The following is a 20,785-nucleotide window of genomic DNA, read 5'->3' on the forward strand; positions in this document are numbered from 1 at the left end:
GGGAACAGGGGAGGTGAGGGGAACAGGGGGAACAGGGGGGGTGAGGGGGAACAGAACCTATCTGCTTGGCTAAGTCAACATGGTCGGTGGTTAGTAATAATGTTAAGACTATTTAAGAACAAACCTGGGCTTTGCCATGGAGGTTCCTGATGGCAACTGAAGAAGGCTTTGTGGTTTCACTTTTTTTCGGAGGCTAGTTTTGATTCATAATTGGCTTTGGAGATTTTTGCTAGTGACCTAATTTGCTTGTTAAGGCTAAGGAGGGAGTTTTTCCAGTTTGGAATTTATTCCTTTTTACCTTGGACAACAGTTTCTTCCTTTTAGCCTCTTCATAGCCTAGTATGAACCTATGAACCTATCTGCCCTAGGGCATTTATAAGCCTAGCCAGTGTGTGTTTGGCTTTCACCACCCATTTTAAATGAATTTTGCTATGCCCTTTTTCGAGGTTAGTATACTGTGCCTCTGTCTAACAGTGACACAGAAGTGATACCTGGGGTAAACCTACTATCTCCCATCCACTCATCAAAATTCTTCTTGAAGAGAGTCAGTGAGGGACTCTGCCTAACCTGGACTGGGATTTTATTCCAGAGTGAAGGGAGCCTCTGGGTTATGAATCTGTCCCTCCAGCATATCCTATTTATTTCAGTGCTGAGGTTCAAGTCTCTCGAGTGCGTAGCTCGATGGGGTTTGGATTTTCTGAGGTGCAGCATGTCCATTAATTCCGGGTTGGACATGGCTTTATACGTCAGGCACAGATCTCCTCTGAGCAGGCGGTATGCCACTGAGTAGAGCTGGAGTTTCTTTAACCGGGCAGCATATGGCATCTGTTTGAGCCATTTGATCCTCTTGGTGAGGTACTTTTGGGGTCTTGATAGAGGATGTCTACCAGACAGATTTATGTTTCCTTGAGGAGTAGTTTTTAGTTTTGTTGGGAATGGCTCGAGTCCATACAGTTGTACTGGTGCTTGTATATTGCATTGGCATACTGTTGAGCATAGTTGTCTGCATCCACAGAGTAGGGCAGTGGTGTGAAGCTACTGATACCCCTCCTTAGGAGGTTGTAGTCTGCTTTTGAGAAGTTTTTTAGCCTGGTTACGGGGGTGGGGGAGTGGGCTAGAAACTTTGAGACAATCCAATGATCTGATCTCACCAGGGAAGAACATACCATGGGAGTGGTGCAGTGGTGAAGTCAAGGAAACTGGTGAGTGCACTAGTGCAGGAATAGTTCACCCAGTCTGTGGTGGGGTAGTTGAAGTCACCATGGATCAGAGTGTTAGGGGTACCTTGATGGAGTCATGTAGATCCAGGTGGGAGGAGTGGGGTGTCCTGAGTCATGGAGGGGGGGGTCTATAACTGTCTATCACTTAGATGGGTGTCTTGCCAACAATCATTTGCACCTGGAGTAGTTCCAGTGCATCATGCTGGCAAACCAGTCTGGAGGTGTGCCTATCCTTAATGAAGATAAAGACTCCACCACCCTTAAGCTTTCCGACTTCATTTTGGGGTTGGAATGTGTGGAATGAAGTTTAGTGTGGTAAGGCAGGGGTGCTGTCCACAGCCCTGAACCAAGTTTCTGTGACTTAACAGATATTGGCATCTTCCAGTGTGAGGAGAGCTTCCAGTGAGTGCATTTTCTGGTTAGGCTACTAGCATTAAGCAGCATGACCTTCAATTTGCTTTTTGACAGATCTTTTTATGTTGGAAGATTTGTCTTTGGGACATTGCCTAAAAAAGGCACAATGGGGGAGTCAAGAGCCTTGGCTAGGATCTGGAATCCTAGGGATGACAGGTGGAGGCCATCTGTGGCAGAGCATTGAGGCCTGTCAACCATGTCATCCAAGGCAGACCGATACTGGATCACCTTGGAATGACGCCAGAAACTAAGCCAATTGTTGAAGTCAATTATTTTTTGTTGGTATTGTGGTGGTATTCTTGGTGAAGGTAGGATGATGCTTATGGCCGGGTTCATTCCTGCCTATGACATACTCTGAGAGCTCAATCATGTCTCTCTTCATATAGTCGAGGGAGGTATGTCTTAACTCATTCACACCAACATGGGCAATGACAGAGTCATACTTGTACTTGTTGCGGAAAGACTTAAGTGCGTGCTTGATGTGGCGGATTCTGACACCAGACAGACTACTGATTGTGACCTTCTCCTTGTCAAGCCTGGTGAGGGAGACATCGATGCGTCTCACAACTGAGTTGCCAATGGCTAGTATGTTTGGTTTATTGTTACATCTTGTGGGTTATGTTGGTTTATTGTTATGCCTTATGGGCTGTGTTTGTGAGACACTGGTGTGTTGTCTGTTCTCTGTGATGTTTGGTGTTGTGTGTGGAATGTTTGTGAGTGTGTTTTGGAGGTCTCTGCTATTTAGATAAGCTTTTATTGAGGACCTCTGCACAGGTGGGTGTGTGTTGTGCTTGTTTGTGTGATGTAAGTGGTGTGGCATTTGTGCTGGCAATCTCTCCTTTGTCAGGAGTACTGACTGTGGAGTGAGAGAGCATGGATTCCAGGTTATTGATATAGATGCATTTGTCGCAATTATAAGAATTAAGTGCTAGGAGAAGTGTAAACATGAGGTAGTTGCTACGCTGTCTCAGTATGCCCATGTCGACCAGGCTACCAGGAGAAACTGATGAGAATTATACTGGCGTAGTGTTCTGAATACTTGGGTGGACTTATGGAGAGAGGGTTTTGATAAGGGTTTGTCCACAAAAGTGTAGACCACAAAAACCTTCTTAAATGTAAAGCAACTGGCCTGAAGCCCAAGTGCTAAAACCAAAACCAAGATGCTTAGGATAATGGATCAATTTAATCAGGCTACATGCAACAGAATAAAAGCACTTGAACACTTAAGAGCATGCAGCAGATCAAAATAAGGTAATAAAGTAGGAAGAACGCAGTTACAGTAAAAGCAGCTGATAGAGGGATGAGACAGAAGATATTTCAAGATTAAGAAGCTTGGGGGGAGGGGGTTGGCCTTCCCAAATGCTCTCTTTGTACACAGTAGACTGAGATGATGAAATGGGACTGGGCGGAGTGTCCCAAAATCAAAGGAGCAAGGGGTGGTCCCTTCCCAGATCTCACTGTACTCAGTTGAGTGAGCAAATGAGATGGGAACGGGAGGAGTGACAAAAATCAAATTTACCGCAAGGGCGAGCAATTCCAAAGCTACCAAGTTCGAGTACAACACTTGGGTGGAAGGGTCACAAACAACAAAATGCAGACAGAAGCCAGCAATAAAGAAGGAAGCAAATAAATAAATGTGGTACAGTTTTCTTAACTATCACTGAAACAAAGTGCAAAAAGTATACTTATATTGGCTTGGTATGTCCAGATGGTTGTAGAACGAAACACAGCCAGGTAATCAGCTCTGCTACTGAGCAGTTTCACAGAAATGTAAGTCTTTATACCAGAAGTACAACAGAGAAAATAGACCATCATGCAATCAGATAAACACAGAGATGTTGACCCATAGCGAACACATTAGATGGGCTGACTCCACAGAATACAAAGCAACCCCCCACTGTGATACTAGCTGGCTTAGACCAAAACAAACAAACATGCACGTGATACTTCAGTAGACACACTAGGTATCAGAAACATAATTTAAAATAACTGGAAAGTTATTAGTGGTAACAAAGATTTATTTGATGCTTTTGATGAAAAATCTCTGTATATAATAAGGATGTTTAAACATTTGTTAGCAAAAGACAAAACAAAAGTTTTTCCACCTAATGCTAACAGACAAAGAGGGACCTACAAATGTAACGGATGTTCAATTTGTAGATTTATTTATGAAGGCCCACATATAGTTTTGCCACATTTACCATATACTGTAAAGATTTTGGGAAGATTTCATTGTGGTTCCATAGGAGTCATATAAATTGGGGTCTGTTCTGGGTGTGAAAGTTTTTATGTTGGTATGACTACAAGGTGTCTCAGAGATAGAATAAAAGAAGACCTGTATGTCATCAAGACTTATGACTGCAATAGCTTTGTTCAAGCATACTGTTGTATGTAATAAATACAAAACGTTCAATTTTGCTTTGTTGGAAGGGGTTAATTTTGATGAGAGGTGGTGATTTTAAAAAGCCAGGTAGAGAAGAAAGAAGTTCAGTGGCAAATAAAGTTGAAAGCAGACTCTCTACCTGGTTTAAATGAACACATTGAATTTTCTAAGAGACAGGAAACTAAATGGACATAAAAAAGGTAATCATTAAAGGTGGGGGACACTAATTATTGTGTCATAATTGGAGAAATATATTGGTTGTTACATGGGTTCTTTGTGTATGAAAAGTGTTTGATTTTGACTTAATTTTGTATTTTTTCTGAGGACGTTTTACGAAAGCGGATATTAAAAGAAACTAAGCTAATTCATTTCTGTCCCAGTTCCTTTGTGCCTCAGTGTTTTATTGCTGTTTTAGTGTATTTTACACTTCAGCCTTAGGAGTGTGTTTGATTTTTCAGTTATTGAAGTTGTTGCTTGGTCTTTGGTTCACACATTCACTAAACATTATAAATTAGATGTCATTACAGAGCCAAGGCAGAAGTAGTTTTTGTACTCTCCCAGAGGTGATTAGTACTGCAGCAGTGATATGGAAGGACATAGTACAGTTCTGTAAAATCTTAGCATAGTAGTAGATGTCCTTTTTCACTGTTGCAGTATGCATACCCTCCTATCCCCTGTTCTTGTTCTTCTTTTCCATGAGTGGTATTTTCTTTCTGGCCAAGAGGTTCTTCTCTTCTTTCCTTCCTTCCTTTTTATGGATATACATGTTTTCCTTTCCATTAGGGGGTCTTGGTTCTCCTGGGACACTTCAGTTATGGGTTGGGTTGGGAGTATTTGTACGTCACTTTTATGTCCTACGCTTGCGAGGAGCATACATCTGACATTGCACTCCTTCTCAACTAAGGCTTTGGTACGCTGGCCGGATGTTGGGCTATACTTTGCAGGCAGGTCCCACAAGGACATCTACTACTATGATTTTACACAACTGTACTTTTATTATGTTTATAAGTTTTAAACAGGCACATCTCTAAAGATGGAAGGGAAAACCAGGCTGCTGTTCAGTGGATGTGTTCTGGTGCAATATAACTATTTACAAATTTTAGTGAAAGGTGGAGAACATAATTTCTGTCTGGTTAAATGAAGGCAAGATGACATTGTAATGTCCAGACAACGGATATATTTTAAGACCATAGTATTAAATCTTTTGTGTTTGAGAGAGGTTTGTTTAGAATACTTTTTGATCTATATTTTTTGTGTCTTGTTTGACAGAGTGCAGCTTGCTGTGAATCGGCAAACAGAGGAGGCGGTTGCTGTAAAGATTGTGGACATGAGGCGAGCTACAGAGTGTCCTGAGAACATCAGGAAAGAAATCTGCATTAACAAAATGCTAAACCATGTAAACATTGTGCGGTTTTATGGGTATCGCAGAGAAGGTTCCATCCAGTATCTCTTTCTGGAGTACTGCAGTGGAGGAGAGCTCTTTGACAGAATAGGTAGGAACTTGTTCGCCATGTAGTCTGCTGTATTTCTGACTTCAGGTCAACAAGCCACTAAATTTATTCCCTGCAATTCAAGTGACAAAATGAGATGAAACAATTTGGCAGATGTTGCATCTGTTAAAAAATAAATAAGCCTTTGCCATGTAAAAAAAAATCAGTATTTCACCTCACTGTACTGGCAGATTTGAACAAGCATGTTTTGTTGGGGGAAGTTCATCTTTAACATTTTAGTCGTGATATTTTGCTAACTCCACATTTGTGTTTTGTGCTGGTGTATTTAGGTAGGTAATAGTAGGGTAGAGAGTCTCGGTGGAGATGTCTTACTTTTCTCTGGGTTAAGTATGAGGCTAATCTTTTTGATTTAGATCTGAAGCACTTTTACTTGGGGTGTTAAAATGTTGTATATCAATGTTAAGAAGTTAAGAGTTACAGCTGCTGGAGCCTGTGTTGTGATTGGTAGTACCCTATTAGCTAACAGCATATTTTGACCGATTTTGATAAATTCATTCAGAAGTGCGAACTTGTGTGAAATATATCCACGTCATCAACCCCCCCCATTTGCTGCATGAGTTTGGGTGTCATGTTAACTGTTGCCATCTTTCTCGATTCTGTGCCACATTCATGCCTATCTGTTGCAGATCTTCTCTCTCACAGTCCATCCACCTCTTTGCCAGATGCCTTCTTTTTCTGTTACATTCTTCCTGCCTGTCCAAATTTTCACCAGATTGCCTCCTGCTTTTCAGCACATGTACTCAAACCACAATAGTCTGTTCTCTTTGATCTTTTCAGCAGTTGGAGTGACTCTGGCTTCTGCTCTTATGTCTGTCCCACAGCGTGCATCCTACCACCCATCTCAAGCACTTCACCTCTAGCATCCTTATCTGCTGTCCCTTTACTGCCCAGGTTTTCTGTACCATGCAGTTCTACTGGTTGCATCACTGTTTTGTACATCTTACTTTTCAGCTTTTTAGCATTCTTGTGTCATACACTACACCTGATATTCTATGCCAGTTGGCTGCAGCCCCCCCCCCCCCGATTCAATATGCACACACATTAAATGCATGTGCATACATGTAGATTTTGTATGTATATAAACGCACCCAGTCCAGGTGATTTCCTATAACTTGTATGCCAATCTTTTCTCCTCCTTCCTTTGTATCTTGCAGGTGAATGCCAGGCTCTGCCAAAGTATTTAAGAACGAAAAGCAGGTTGCCTGCTTCACAGAGTTACTGTGTGATTACCTGAAAGGCCAATGGTACAGTGGTTAAGGTGTATGCCTTTCAGCACCAAGGTGCAGGGTTTGATTCTCACCATTGGCAAGAGCCTAACTGATTGAAGATGTATGTGTGGTGACAGCTGAAGTAAATAAATAACTAATTGACATGCAAGAAACATATAAGTGTTAATGGTACTGGTCCAGGGATACATTATTACTAAATGTGTGTAGTGTCAGATTTATTTTATTATTTACTTGTTTGATAGTTTGTGTACGTGGACTTATCTCTGAAGATGTTAGTGAGCTGAGACTTGGGCTAGAGGCAAAATCAAAGGAATAATATTAAGATAATGATGTGCTGCTAACTAATAATGAAACTATAACTGCTAATATTTACTCTGCAGGCTGTCTGCAGGTGAAACAAAAATATGTGGTAAGACCGATGATAAAAGGGGGCATGGAGACATTGGTGAGAGTGAGACTGAAGATGTGCAGTTTAACTTATGAAGGGAAATAGAACTCCAGGGTAGAATGTATGATTGCAAAGATAACATCAAGTATGGAAGGAAACCTAGAGCTTGTTCTTATTGGATAGCCTGGTGGAAAAGGTAGCGAGGACAGGCATGTCTGATATGTGGAAGAAACTTGTCACTTTCTGTAGGCAGCTTCTGAACATTCATTTAAAATGTAACAGCAAACTTGAACCAAGGAAAACAAAAAATGGAAGGAATCACCAAAAAAGCACCAACAGCACTGATCCACAGTGATGTAAACCATTTATTGACATGTTAAGCGCTTTCGTCAGAATATAAGACTTCTTCAGAACAATCAAATACAAAACACTACAAAATTAAATACCCTACCCTTCTTGTCCATTGGTCAACAATACATCATCACTTCCGTTTGTAATTTAAAGCAGCAACATCATGTTATGTACTCTGTGATTCACAATAACTTTCTTTAAAACAGTGCCCTATTAAAATCAAATAAAAAAAGCAGATTTTAATTTCAATACAGAACTAATAGATAACTTCTCATTTAGCCCAGGTGGCTGACATGCATCAAGTCTTATCTGCCACTTGAGCTCTAAAAATTCTAGAAAATCGTCATCTGTCCACCTCGTATGCCCAGGTCAACTTGGTCTTGGACAACAAATTTAAAAGATTGTGTTGGATGTGCTTTTAAATGTTTGTATACAGCATTAATGTCCCTTTTGTTATGAATGTCATAGTTAAGTTGATATATTCTTTGTCTAAGGGCTCTGTCTTCCCCACATAACCGTCACATGACCTGCATAGTGCAATGCAAACCACCCCTTTTGTATAGCAATAATACTTTTGTGGGTGGTAATTTTGCCGAAATTCTTGACCTTAATAGAGTCATTGTCTATTATAAATGGATATTGTGCTCACCTCCCACGTTCCATGTGGTCCTGGCTTTACCTTTTTCCTCTCCACTAAGCCTGTCAACGATGTTTTCTTCTTGTAAACCACAAGTGTTTTTTTCCCCTAATCTTTTGAGAATTTTGTCATCCGTAATAAACATAGTCCAAAATTTATGGACAATGTTCTTGATGTCAAAAAAATCTATAGTCAAAGGGAGAACCAATGCCCTACTGAACCTGTCTGTCCTGACCATGTCCAAGGATCTTGTCATACCAATGGGATTTGCTAATAGTGTAATGAAAGTACCAGCATCTCTCTTAAGTTTGATTTCGTCAGCAGTATCATTGACAAAATTATAAGAGTAACCTCTTTTTCGTAACCTCCCCATTAAGACATCACATTCTCTAACAAAATCGTCCTGTTCAGAGATCATTCTGGCCATCCTCACATATTGACCCTTGACTAATGACCTCTTCTGGTGCAGAGGGTGCCAACTCTCAAAATGTAATAGAGAGTTTGAATAAGTGGGTTTCCTGTAAAGATGCGAAGTGAACTTACCCTTGGAATGGTCTTTTTTGATGGTTAAGGTGTCATAGTAAACTTCAAAAATGTTGTTTCATTAATATAAGTGAAAAATTTATTCAGGTCATTTTCACTCCCACTCCAAAATAGGACCATGTCGTCCAGGTACCGTCCATGTAGTACCCACATATCCTTAAACTCAGAATCCACTATGAAGAGGTCTTCCCACTGGGCCAGCACAATGTTGGCAAAAAAACGGTGCACAGCATGCAGCCATTGCCACCCCTTGCACTTGTTTGAATAAATGTCCATCAAAAGTGATGAAATTGTTGTCCAGGACCATCTCCGTTCAAGACCTAATAGTTAATATACTGTCATGGTTCGATGAGTTGTTCTTACATAAATAGTCCTAGGACCATTCCAGTCCAATGTCATGGGGTAGTATGGAAAAGAGGTCACAAATGTCAATGGTTACCAGTATCAAATGCTCATGATATATTTCAGGCTTTATTTTTGAAAGAAAATCCCAGGAATCCTTTATGATCAGGTCCCTGTTATCCAAAATGTGTTTTACTGTATTGCCAATGTACTTAGCCAGACAAAATGTTTTTGATGCTTTTGCATCGACTATTGGTCACTTTTGTGAATTTTTGGGATTCCATAAATTGTTGGAATCGTTGGGTGTTTGGAAAGTGTCCAAAGTGATTTGCCCATTCATTAAAAGTTGTTCAATATTCAAATCAATATGTTCAGGACCATCTCCGTTCAAGACCTAATAGTTAATATACTGTCATGGTTCAATGAGTTGTTCTTACATAAATAGTCCTAGAACCATTCCAGTCCAATGTCATGGGGTAGTATGGAAAAGAGGCCTTGAACTAAATGCCAAAAAATGTATAGTCATCCCCTTTGGGAAAAACAAAGTACCCACAAATTATCACATAGACAACAACCCACTGAGTACGGAAAAAGTAATTAGAGACCTAGGGACCCAAGTCAACAGTGACCTCTCATTTGACACCCACGTTGCCAAAGTGGTTAGAAAAACATTCTACCTTGCACACCTCATCATGAAGGGATTCACATCCAGATCCAAGGATGTCATTGTACCCCTATACTCCTCCCTTATCAGACCCATGATTGAGTACAATGCCCCATTTGGTATGCACCTCACCCGGCATTTGCAACAGCTGGAGAGACCACAAAAGTACCTCACCAAGAGGATCAAGGGTCTCCAACATATGTCTTATTCTGCCAGACTAAAGAAACTTCAGCTCTATTCAGTAGCATACCACCTGCTCAGAGGTGATCTCTGCCTGACGTACAAGGCCATGTCCAATCAGGATCTGATGGACATGCTCCACCTCAAAAAATCCAAATCCATCAGGACCACGAGAGCTAAAGACTTAAACCTCGGCACAAGTATGAATAGGACACGCTGGAGGGATAGATTCATGACCCAGAGGCTTCCCATGCTTTGGAACAAGATCCCAGTTCATATTAGGCAGAGCCCCTCACTGACTCTCCTCAGGAGAAATCTTGAGTGGATGGGAGATCGTAAGTTTACCCCAGGGGTCACATCTGTGTCACTGCTAGACAGGGGCACAGTAAACTAATTCTATTTTATAAGGGGACCTTCACTGTGTCACTACTAGACAGAGGCACAGTATTCTAAATTTATTCTGTACATTTTTGTACCATTTCATGGGGTGGAAAAAGCCACATCACTATGGCTAGGCTTACAAATGCCCCAGGGCAAATAGCCTAGTACAAAACTATGAAACTACATTAAGCTCATTCTTGGAAACCTCAGTATAGATATCACTATACATTAGTTCCGTCATTTTACTGTTGGAATCACATATATCCATGATAACTAATCCTCCCCCCTTGTCCGGTTTCATAATCCAGATTTCATCATTATCTAAAATGTCACGTAGCAATGCCTTTTCTTTTGTTGTTAAATTACTCACCCCGTCATTGCCCATAGGGTGTTGATTGTTAAAGGCCACTCACCTAAATTCCTTTTCACAAAAAATCTTGAACATTTGTACCATGGGATGCATGGGGGCAATAAAGGTGCTTGAACTAGTATTGACCAGTAAATTACTGATCGTGTCCCCTGTCTGTGAAAAAGTTCCAGATTCAATTTCTTTATGTATAATTTAAATTGCACAGTGGTTTGACTTTGTTAATCCTAGTCGATGGCACAAAATTGAGTCCCTTGGAGAACAGTTTAGCCCAATCCGTGCTCACAGTTGTCTTACTAAAGTTAAAAATACGAAAATCATCCTCATCATTTTTGATAATAGTACATACATTCACATTAATCCTTTCATTTTACACTTACAAAATTAAATACCCTACCCTTCTTGTCCATTGGTCAACAATACAATGTCCCTTCCTTTTGTAATGTAAAGCTGCAACATCATATTATGTAGTCTGTGACTCACAATAACTTTCTTTTTTGTAATGTTTTGTATTTGATTGTTCTGAAGAAGTCTTATATTCTGACAAAAGCGCTTAATGTGTCACTAAACAGTGTACATCGTTGTGGATCAGTGCTGTTGGTGATTTTTGGTGATGCCTTCCATTTTTTGTTTTCCTTGGTTCAAGTTTGCTGTTACATTCTTAGTTTGTCATTGGTATGGATGGAGGGGAGCAACTTGGTTGCGCTGACAGCATGGATTTAAATGTTATTTTACAAACTGTGGCCACACTTACATCTACTGTCTCTGCATTAACTACCAAGGTGGAGAAACTTATGGTACAGTTGGAGTAGCACAGAAACAGTCAAGGACTTATTCATATGGGTTTGTTGAGCCCTGAGATGTCTATAATTACTCCGGCACAAAGGAACTTCAGTTCCAGTAGCCGCATTGATGGAGGTCCAGTTGCCATTAGTAACGTGAGTGGGAATGAATTAACATTAGGCACCACACAACGTGTACGTAGTGACATCACCAGTCTCGGTTGAGCAATGGTTCAGCAATTTTGGAGCTTCAAGGAATTATTATCTAAATATAAAAGACTGCAGTTGGAAAATGAGTACCTGCACGAGTGTTTGAAGAGGGAGCAAATTCCGAAGGGCTTTCAAATGTGGAAATACCCAACTGGGTTAGTGAAGGACTCTCAATTACAAAGAGATTTGAAAATTCTTTTTCAACAAACAAGAATGGGAGTTATTACAAATTCTTATTGGAGATAACATTAGGAAAATGGCTTTTATTTTAAAAGACTTGATACTGACATTAAAAGAGATTTATTGTTTGAACATAGACTGGCTGAATTTAACACCATATTTTAAAAGTGTTGACCATCAGCTTGTTGATTTACAAAAAAAAAAAAACTGATTAGAGATAAAACTGACAATGATGCGGGTAGGGCGTACCCTGATCCACCTGAGGGTCAACAATCTAAGTGGTTTGAAAGATTTAATGAAGGGAATGTTATTAATGAGGAAGATGACATTCAAGATTCCCAATTTGATAGTGTCCCTTTAGAACCACCATTAGAACCAACACCTCTGAGGAGATCTCAGCGAGTAATGACTCCGAGGGGGCGGGCACAAGGGAATGCTGTATATGGGCACGAGAATCATCTGAATCAATGGAGGAGAGGGAGACCAGTATTGGAGGTAGCTAACGATGAACATGAAAGGATTAATGTGACTGTATGTATTATTATCAAAAATGTTGAGGATGATTTTAGTAAGACAACTGTGAGTATGGATTGGGCTGAACTGTTCTCCAAGGGACTCAATTTTGTGCCATCGACTAGGATTAACATAGTCAACACCACTGTGCAATTTAAATTATATATAAGGAAATTGAATTTGGCACTCTTCTTTTCAAAGATGGGACACTATCAGTAATTTACTGGTCAATACTGGTTCATTGACTAGATCAAGCACCTTTATTCCCCCCATGCATCCCATGGTACAAATGTTTGAGATTTTTTGTGAAAAGGAATTTAGGAGAGTGGCCTTTAACAATCAACACCCTATGGGCAATGACTGGGTGAGTAATTTAACAACAATAGAAAAGGCATTGCTACGTGACATTTTAGATAATGATGAAATCCGGATTATGAAACCGGACAACGGAAGAGGATTAGTTATCATGGATATATGTGATTACAACAGTAAAATGACAGAACTAATGTATAGTGATACCTATACTGAGGTTTCCAAGAATGAGCTTAATATAGCTTATAGACATATTGATTTGAATATTGAACAACTTTTAATGAATGGGCAAATCACTTTGGAAACTTTTAGATTCTTAGAGACAAAACACCCAAGGATTCCAGCAATTTTTGGAATCCCAAAAAATTCACAAAAGTATTCTTAATCCCCCCTTATGACCAATAGTCAATGCAAAAACATCAAATACGTTTTGTCTGGCTAAGTACATTGACAATACAGTAAAACACATTTTGGATAACAGGGACCTGATCATAAAGGATTCCTGGGATTTTCTTTCAAAAATAAAGCCTGAAATGTATCACTAGCATTTGATACTGGTAACCATTGACATTTGTGACCTCTTTTCCGTAATACCCCATGACATTGGACTGGAGTGGTTCTATGACTATTTATGTAAGAGCAACTTATTGAACCATGACAGTATATTAACTATTGTCTTGTATGGAGATGGTCCTGGATAACAATTTCATCACTTTTGATGGCTATTTATTCAAACAAGTGCAGTGGGTGCATGCTGTGCACTGTTTTTTGCCAACATTGTGGTGGCCCAGTGGGAAGACCTCTTCATAGTGGATTCTGAGTTTAAGGATATGTGGGTACTATATGGACGGAACCTGGGCGACATGGTCCTATTTTGGAGTGGGAGTGAAACCTACCTTTTCACTTATATTAATGAAACAACAACATTTTTGAAGTTTACCATGACACCTTAAATTAGCTGGATGTGACCATCAAAAAAGACCATTCCAAGGGTAAGTTCACTTCGCATCTTTACAGGAAACCCACTTTTATTCAAACTCTCTATTACATTTTGAGAGTTGGCACCCTCTGCACCAGAAGAGGTCACTAGTCAAGGGTCAATATGTGAGGTTGGCCAGAATGATCTCTGAACAGGATGATTTTCTTATAGAATGTGATGTCTTAATGGGGATGTTACGAAAAAGAGGTTACCCTTATAATTTTGTCATTGATATTGCTGAAGAAATTAAACTTGAGAGAAGCTGGTACTTTCATTACACTATTAGCAAATCCTACTGGTATGACAAGATCCTAGGACATGATCAGGACAGACAGGTTCAGTAGGGCATTGGTTCTCTCTTTCACTATAGATTTTTTTGACATCGAGAATATTGTCCATAAATTTTGGACTATGTTTAGTATGGATGACAAAATTCTCAAAAGATTTGGGGAAAAAACACTTGTGGTTTACAAGAAGGAAACATCGTTGAAAGGCTTAGTGGAGAGGAAAAACGTAAAGCCAAGAACAGGTGGAACTTTTAAATGTGGGTGGTGTGCACAATGTCCATTTATAATGGACACTGACTCGATTAAGGTCAGGAATTTTGGCAAAATTACCACCCACAAAAAGTATTATTGCCATACAAAAGGGGTGGTTTACATTGCACTATGTAGGTCATGTGACGGTTATTATGTGGGGAAGACAGCAAGAACCCTTAGACAAAGAATATATCAACATTACTACGGCATTCATAACAAAAAGGACATTAATGCTTTATACAAACATTTAAAAGCACATCCAACACATTCCTATAAATTTTTTGTCCTAGACCAAGTTGACCTGGGCATACGAGGTGGACCGGATGACGATTTTCTAGAATTTTTAGAGCTCAAGTGGCAGATAAGGCTTGATGCATGTCAGCCACCTGGACTAAATGACAAGTCATCTATTAGTTCTGTATTGAAATTAAAATCAGCTTTTTTATTTGATTTTAATAGGGCATTGTTTTTAAGAAAGTTATTGTGAATCACAAAGTACATAATATTTCATTTTGTAATGTTTTGTATTTGATTCTTCTGAAGAAGTCTTATATTCTGACGAAAGCACTTAACGTGTCAATAAACAGTTTACATCGTTGTGGATGTCAGAAGAAAAATTCAAACGAGTCACACCTGCCTCAGGTGATGAAAAACTTCTTTATTAGCAGCTAACCAGATTACACAGCATGTTGGCCAAGATGATCTCCTCTGGTCAACTTGTTTACTGACATCAACTTTTATACTGCAAGCAAAACAACTTTTTGTTACATTTCTGACCGTTGACAGTTGGCTATGAAAAACACCTGTGATAAACATGTTTATCACAAATTACCCCAAACCAACAGTTAGTACAGAATGTTCAAGAAGTACAGAATGTTTAGTTCAACAATGGTAGCTCACATTTTCCAGGACACACAGCCTGCTTCAGTAAATTAACTCTTACTCGGCCGTGCGTCCTTATCCCAGGCTTCACTGAGCTATAACCAAATCTCTTTATTCTGAAATGCAAAAAACAGTTATTATTCAGGTTCATAAGCAATGCTGCATTTTGTTCACAGATGAGGCCCATCTTTGATAGGCATATCCCAACAAATAAAATGTTCACTTTGCAAGAAGAGGAAAAAGACAAATAACAGTATGTTTTTAAAACTTTTTCTCTTAACATTTCCCCCCTGAAAACACTTTTTATTTGTCTTTTTATTTCAGCAATATATGGTAAAAACTAAGTTTTTCTTTGCATACATTACTTCATTGGCAAGATAAACTTTTAAACTTCAATTTGCAGAGTGTCACATTTCAATGTATTCACTTTCACCAGTCTGTTGCAATTGCTGGTACATCGTCTTCATAACAGTAGTATCAACCAGTCTTTGTAGAAGACCTCTGATACAAGGTATACAACAACAGCCACATACCACCACGATAGCTACAGCGACTCCAACGGACACCAGGAAACTGCTGATGAGATGACTCCATTTTCCAAACCACGCTTGTAGAAAGTCTGTAAAGGGATTACTTACCCCAGAGTTCTCTGCCAATTCTTCGGATAACATCTCCAAACCTTTCAAAGCTCGAGTGATACTTCCATCAGGCGCAGTGTTGTTTGGAATATATGTACAACAGAAAGTCCCAAACATCCTGCAAACTCCTCCTTCTTTGGCCAGGAGCATATCCAACGCAATTTGATTCTTCCATGCCACCTGCGAAGTGGCCTCCAGTTGTTCAGCAATTCCTTTCAATGCATCTTTGGTATAGTTGATCCAGTCCACATTCTTATTAGGTTGAATCCAGACAAAGATGGATGTAAAACCAGCTGCTATTTGGTTTATTGCTTTGTATTCATCAGGTACGCCAATGCTATCGATGTAGACACCATTATCGAAGGATTGCTTCGGTGCCTCTCTTTTTCTCCTACTCAACCACTTCGGCTTTATTTCAGGTTCTCTTACGAAATTGCTTGCTGGAACTGGGAAAATGTAGAATGGCAGAATTAACTTTACAAGTGCACAAGTTCCCTTCCAGGGAATCGTAAGCCTTGATCTGAGTTTGTTGTCTCCACATAACCACCATACGTCTGCTAAACTATGAGTTTGGTTCTCCAGAAATGGATTCTCATTGCCATTCACAGTAACATTGCAATAGTTCTGTCCCATATTGCCATAATTTTTTCCTGTGCCATCTCTGGAAATGCACATATACGAACCTGGATAGGAAATCACTGCAGGCGGTTTCTTAACTTTGCTTATGACTGGAAAATTCTGAGTTTCATTTTTGCATTTATCTTCAGTTTTGTTGAAGAATAATTTCAAAAGACATGTTAGGTTACCTTTATCTTGCATCAATGGGACTGTCGCTAGTTGCTGTTTACCTTCAGCACAAGAAACTCAGTTTTCACGATGTGCTTCTCGGGTACTATATCTAACCCAAGATAACCATTCATTATGGTGTACGAATCCCATCTCGAGTAACAATTGTTGTTCTTCTGTGAAGGCAAAATCTGCTTTACTTGTCGCATTCTTAAGGCTTTGTACTTTAAGTTGGAGGGTCCCCAAAGGATCAATTCCAATTGGAAGAGACACTCCAATTCCATAAACTCCTGAATCACTTTCTTGTGGTGACACAATGGTTATAGTAATTACTTCGGTACCTTGGAAATGCGCAATTTTTATTCTTTGTTGCCTGCTTTTATCTTTCTCTGGTATCACTGCACCACTTGTTTCCCATCCATTCACATCTGTTGACCACCAAACATTTGACCAGGACGTACAGTCTCTATTGCACAAGTATTTTGCATGAGTCAAGAAATGATCATTGTTCCATTTAGAACAGTCCAAAATTCCTTCACAAAGTTTCACCTTAAACACAGTAGTAACACCTGTTTGTGATTGCAGCACCACCATTCCTTTTTCTCTTGCAGCTGTTCCTTCTCGTATGGACATATTTACTTTCGCCACCAAAATCGTCATCATCATGTAACAATTCAAGTACCAGTTGAACGTGGCCATCCTCCCTAAGGACTACCTTGCGCCGTTGGTTTATTCACTGGGTTTGAGACGAACTAACCCCTATTGGGCTAATCCCCCTTTGTAGCCAGACTTTGCGCTCAGAGGTCTGGTGGAGTTTGACCAATATCAATGGCAGAAGGAAACGTCTTGCGTTTTTTTACAGTGGGTGATATGAATCCACAAAGTCTTCTCAGCAATGTTTACAGCCGTAGGTGTCAAGATAAGTACTTGGTATGGGCCTTCCCACCTGGGGGATGACCAATTCTTTCTCTTCACAATTCGGATCCACACCCAGTCCCCGGGTGCCACGCTTAACAAGATTTAATTTCTGGAATCTGCAAAGGAGTCATTGGTTACAAGAGATTTGACATTTAGCAGCTTCTTCATATAATCCGCTAGATCCTCACCCCCCTCACGTTCCGCTGGCAACAATCCTTGCCACTGCGGGACGTAATATGGTCTCCCAAACAAAAGTTCAAATGGTGTAAGTCCTTTGTAGGAAGGTGAGATTCGCATATACAGGAGAGCCAAAGGAAGGCACGCAGTCCATGATCTATGTGTTTCTGCCATCACTTTGCGGAGCTTACTTTTCTAGACACCGTTGTGTCTTTCCACCAGTCCAGCTGATTGGGGATGGTAAGCACAATGATACTTAAGATTAATTTGAAACACTTGACCCAACTTCTGAACAATCTGGTTAACAAAATGAGACCCATTATCACTGTAAATGCGTCTTGGTAAACCAAATTGGGGAATTATTTCTGTAGTCAAAAGCTTTGCTACTCTTTGTGCATTCGGGTGCTTTACTGGAAAAGCTTCTACCCATTTAGAAAAAGCATCAATAATGACTAAACAGAACCTTTTTCCCTCTGAGGGTGTCAATTCAATAAAGTCCATACAGAGTGTGTGGAATGGGTATGGAGGGGTAGGGAATGCCTGCTGAGACTTTTTAACTCCCCCCTGAGCATGATACTTTGCACATAATAAACAAGATAAACAGAATTGCTTTGCATAAGTTGAAAACCCCTTACACCAAAACACCTTAGACACTATTTGAATCATCGTCTGTACTCCTTCTTGGGCAGGTCCATGGCTAACCAATGCCGCATACCTAAAAAGGTTTGAGGGTAATACCATTTTGCCATCTGATGCCTTATACAACCCATCCTGTTGAGTAATACCATATTTTACCCAACGACATTTTTCCTTCTGTGTTGTCAATGTTTGCATTACTTTTAGTGTCTCTAAGTCTAAGAGGTGTCCGGTCTCTAAATCATTGTCATGTAAAAGCAAATCATTTTCTTGAGCTGCCTTTTTTGCAGCCATATCAGCAAGGGCATTTCCCCTGGAGACAGGATCTTTTCTGTTGGTATGTGCGGAACATTTACATATCGCTATCTGAAGTGGTAGTTGCACTGCATCTAACAACTGTAAAATTAAATCTCTGTGATTTATTGGTTTGCCTGTCGCAGTAACCATTCCCCTATTCTTCCATTGTTGAGCGAAAACATGTACAGTGGAGAAAGCATATTGACTATCTGTGTAAATTGTCACTTTTTTACCCTCCCTTAAGGTACAAGCTTGAGGCAAAGCCACCAACTCAGCTGCTTGTGCAGAATAAATGTTTGACAATCCTTTTGCCTCCACAACTTCAGTTTCTGTGGTGACAGCATACCCTACTAGTGTTTTTCCTACAGTGTCTTTCTTTGCTGATCCATCTACAAACAAAACGAGATCAGAATCTACCAACGGAATATCTGTTAAATCTGGTCGGGGAAGCACTTTGTCATGAATGCTCTCTAAACAAACGTGTGGAGCACCTTCTTCTGGAGTCGGCAAAAGTGTCGCCGGATTAAGAGTAGTACATCTTTCTATGTTCGTATGAAGCTGCGTCAGCAGCACTGTCATACACGACAAATGTCGACTAGGAGATAAAAAGGATATCTTATCTTGCAAAAGTATAGTAGCTACTGAATGTGGAACCCGCAATTGTAATGGATGAAACAAAACTAATGATGCTGAGGCTTGTACTGCCATGGCAGCTGCCGCTACAGCTTGAACACAATGCGGCAATGCCCTTGCAACAGGATCTAATCTGGAGGAGTAGAAAGCTATCGGTCTCTGTTTATCCCCATGTACTTGTACCAGAACCGAAGTCATGTATCCTCCCTTACAATCAACCATTTGTACAAACGGCTTAGAATAGTTCGGAAAACCCAAAACAGAGGATCCTGCTATCAATTGCTTAATTCTGTTAAATGCTTGTATTGCCTTATTTGTCCACTGTATATTATTCTTAGCTGCCATGGGAGTGTCATAGATTAGTGCGGTCAATGGCCCTACTTCCTCAGCATAGTTAGGGATCCATCTTCTACAAAAATTAGTCACACCTAAAAAGGACATCATCTCCCGCTTAGTTGTGGGCATAGGTGCCTCAAGAATTGCTTGTTTTCTTTTGTTCTCCAGTTGTCTACCTGCCTGCGAAATTAAGTAACCCAAGTACTTTACTTGTGCTTTCCACAATTGTAACTTTTCTTTATTTACCTTATGTCCTTGCTCAGCTAAAAAACTAAGAAGGGCAAGGGTATCCTTTCTACAACTTTCCTGTGTGGGTGAGGCCAACAAAATATCATCTACATACAACAGAACCTGGCTTCCCTCTGGGGGAACAAACTGAGCTAAATTCGCAGCCATTTCTTGTGCGAATATTGTCGGGCTCTCACAATAACCCTGTGGCAATCTGGTGTAGGTGTATCTTTTACCTTGATAAGTGAATGCAAACCAAAATCTACTCTCCTTATGCAGTGGTATGAAGAAAAAAAGTATTGCTTATATCTATGACAGAAAAATATCTGTGCTGAGGTAGTAAATCATTAAGTAGTGTGTAGGGGTCAGGGACCACCGGTGCTCTTGGGATCACAGCTGAATTATAACTGCTTGTAAATCCTGAACCAACCTCCATGACCCATCTGGTTTCTTTACAGGAAACAACTTTACAGGCGAATCTGGGCATTCAACAAGAGTTCCTACCTGTTTTAGCTGCTCAATGACTGGCTTAATTCCTTCCTCTGCTTGTTTACTTAGCGGGTATTGGTGCTTACGAGGTCTAAAACCTGACTTTGGAGTTATACAAACTTCACCTGCTGCTTTCATCAGTCCTACATCCTCTTTACCTTTTGACCATAAATCTACAGGTAAGGCACTTAATGCACTATCTTCCTCTTGAGTTAGGAGGATTTGTCATGCCATTTCTGTTTTTGTCATCCCTGAGGTGCACGCTTGGTTGTGCCCATGTCACCCAATTTAATCTTTGTACCTGGGTCTGTTGATCCTTCAATTGACTTTCGGACATTGTGTCCCAATTCGTTACCTTTTTCGCCAAATCTACCCAATGTGTCCTCACCGCTTTAGTAATTGAAATATGTGGGCTATAACCTGAGCAATATAAAGAACTCATTTCTTTGGTCAAAGTACAGGTCACTACTGTATTACCTTGCGTATCCCAAAACATATCATTCAAAATTATCCTTGCACGTTTGTGCTTAAAGAATTCTTTTTCAAATTCTTTATCCGGACCAGGGGCCTTTCTGTATTGCACTGTACAATGTAAGTGCGCCGCTACCTGCGGTGACCCGCTCCTAGATTTACTTAAAGC

The 20,785-nt window shown here is 40.1% G+C and overlaps 1 protein-coding gene across 1 annotated transcript in view; it reads left to right on the forward strand.

The window, feature by feature from the left end:
• The window catches only part of CHEK1 (checkpoint kinase 1), a 416,400-nt gene that overhangs the window by 42,640 nt on the left and 352,975 nt on the right, over window positions 1–20,785 (forward strand). Inside the window, exon 3 of the mRNA XM_044080846.1 lies at window positions 5,287–5,510. Coding sequence (XP_043936781.1) covers window positions 5,287–5,510 — 224 coding nt within the window. The remainder of the gene's footprint in view (window positions 1–5,286; window positions 5,511–20,785) is intronic.

The sequence above is a fragment of the Protopterus annectens genome, chromosome 8.part0, assembly GCF_019279795.1.
Source record: "Protopterus annectens isolate FY-2018-M chromosome 8.part0, PAN1.0, whole genome shotgun sequence".
In the NCBI taxonomy this organism is placed as follows: Eukaryota; Metazoa; Chordata; order Ceratodontiformes; family Protopteridae; genus Protopterus; species Protopterus annectens.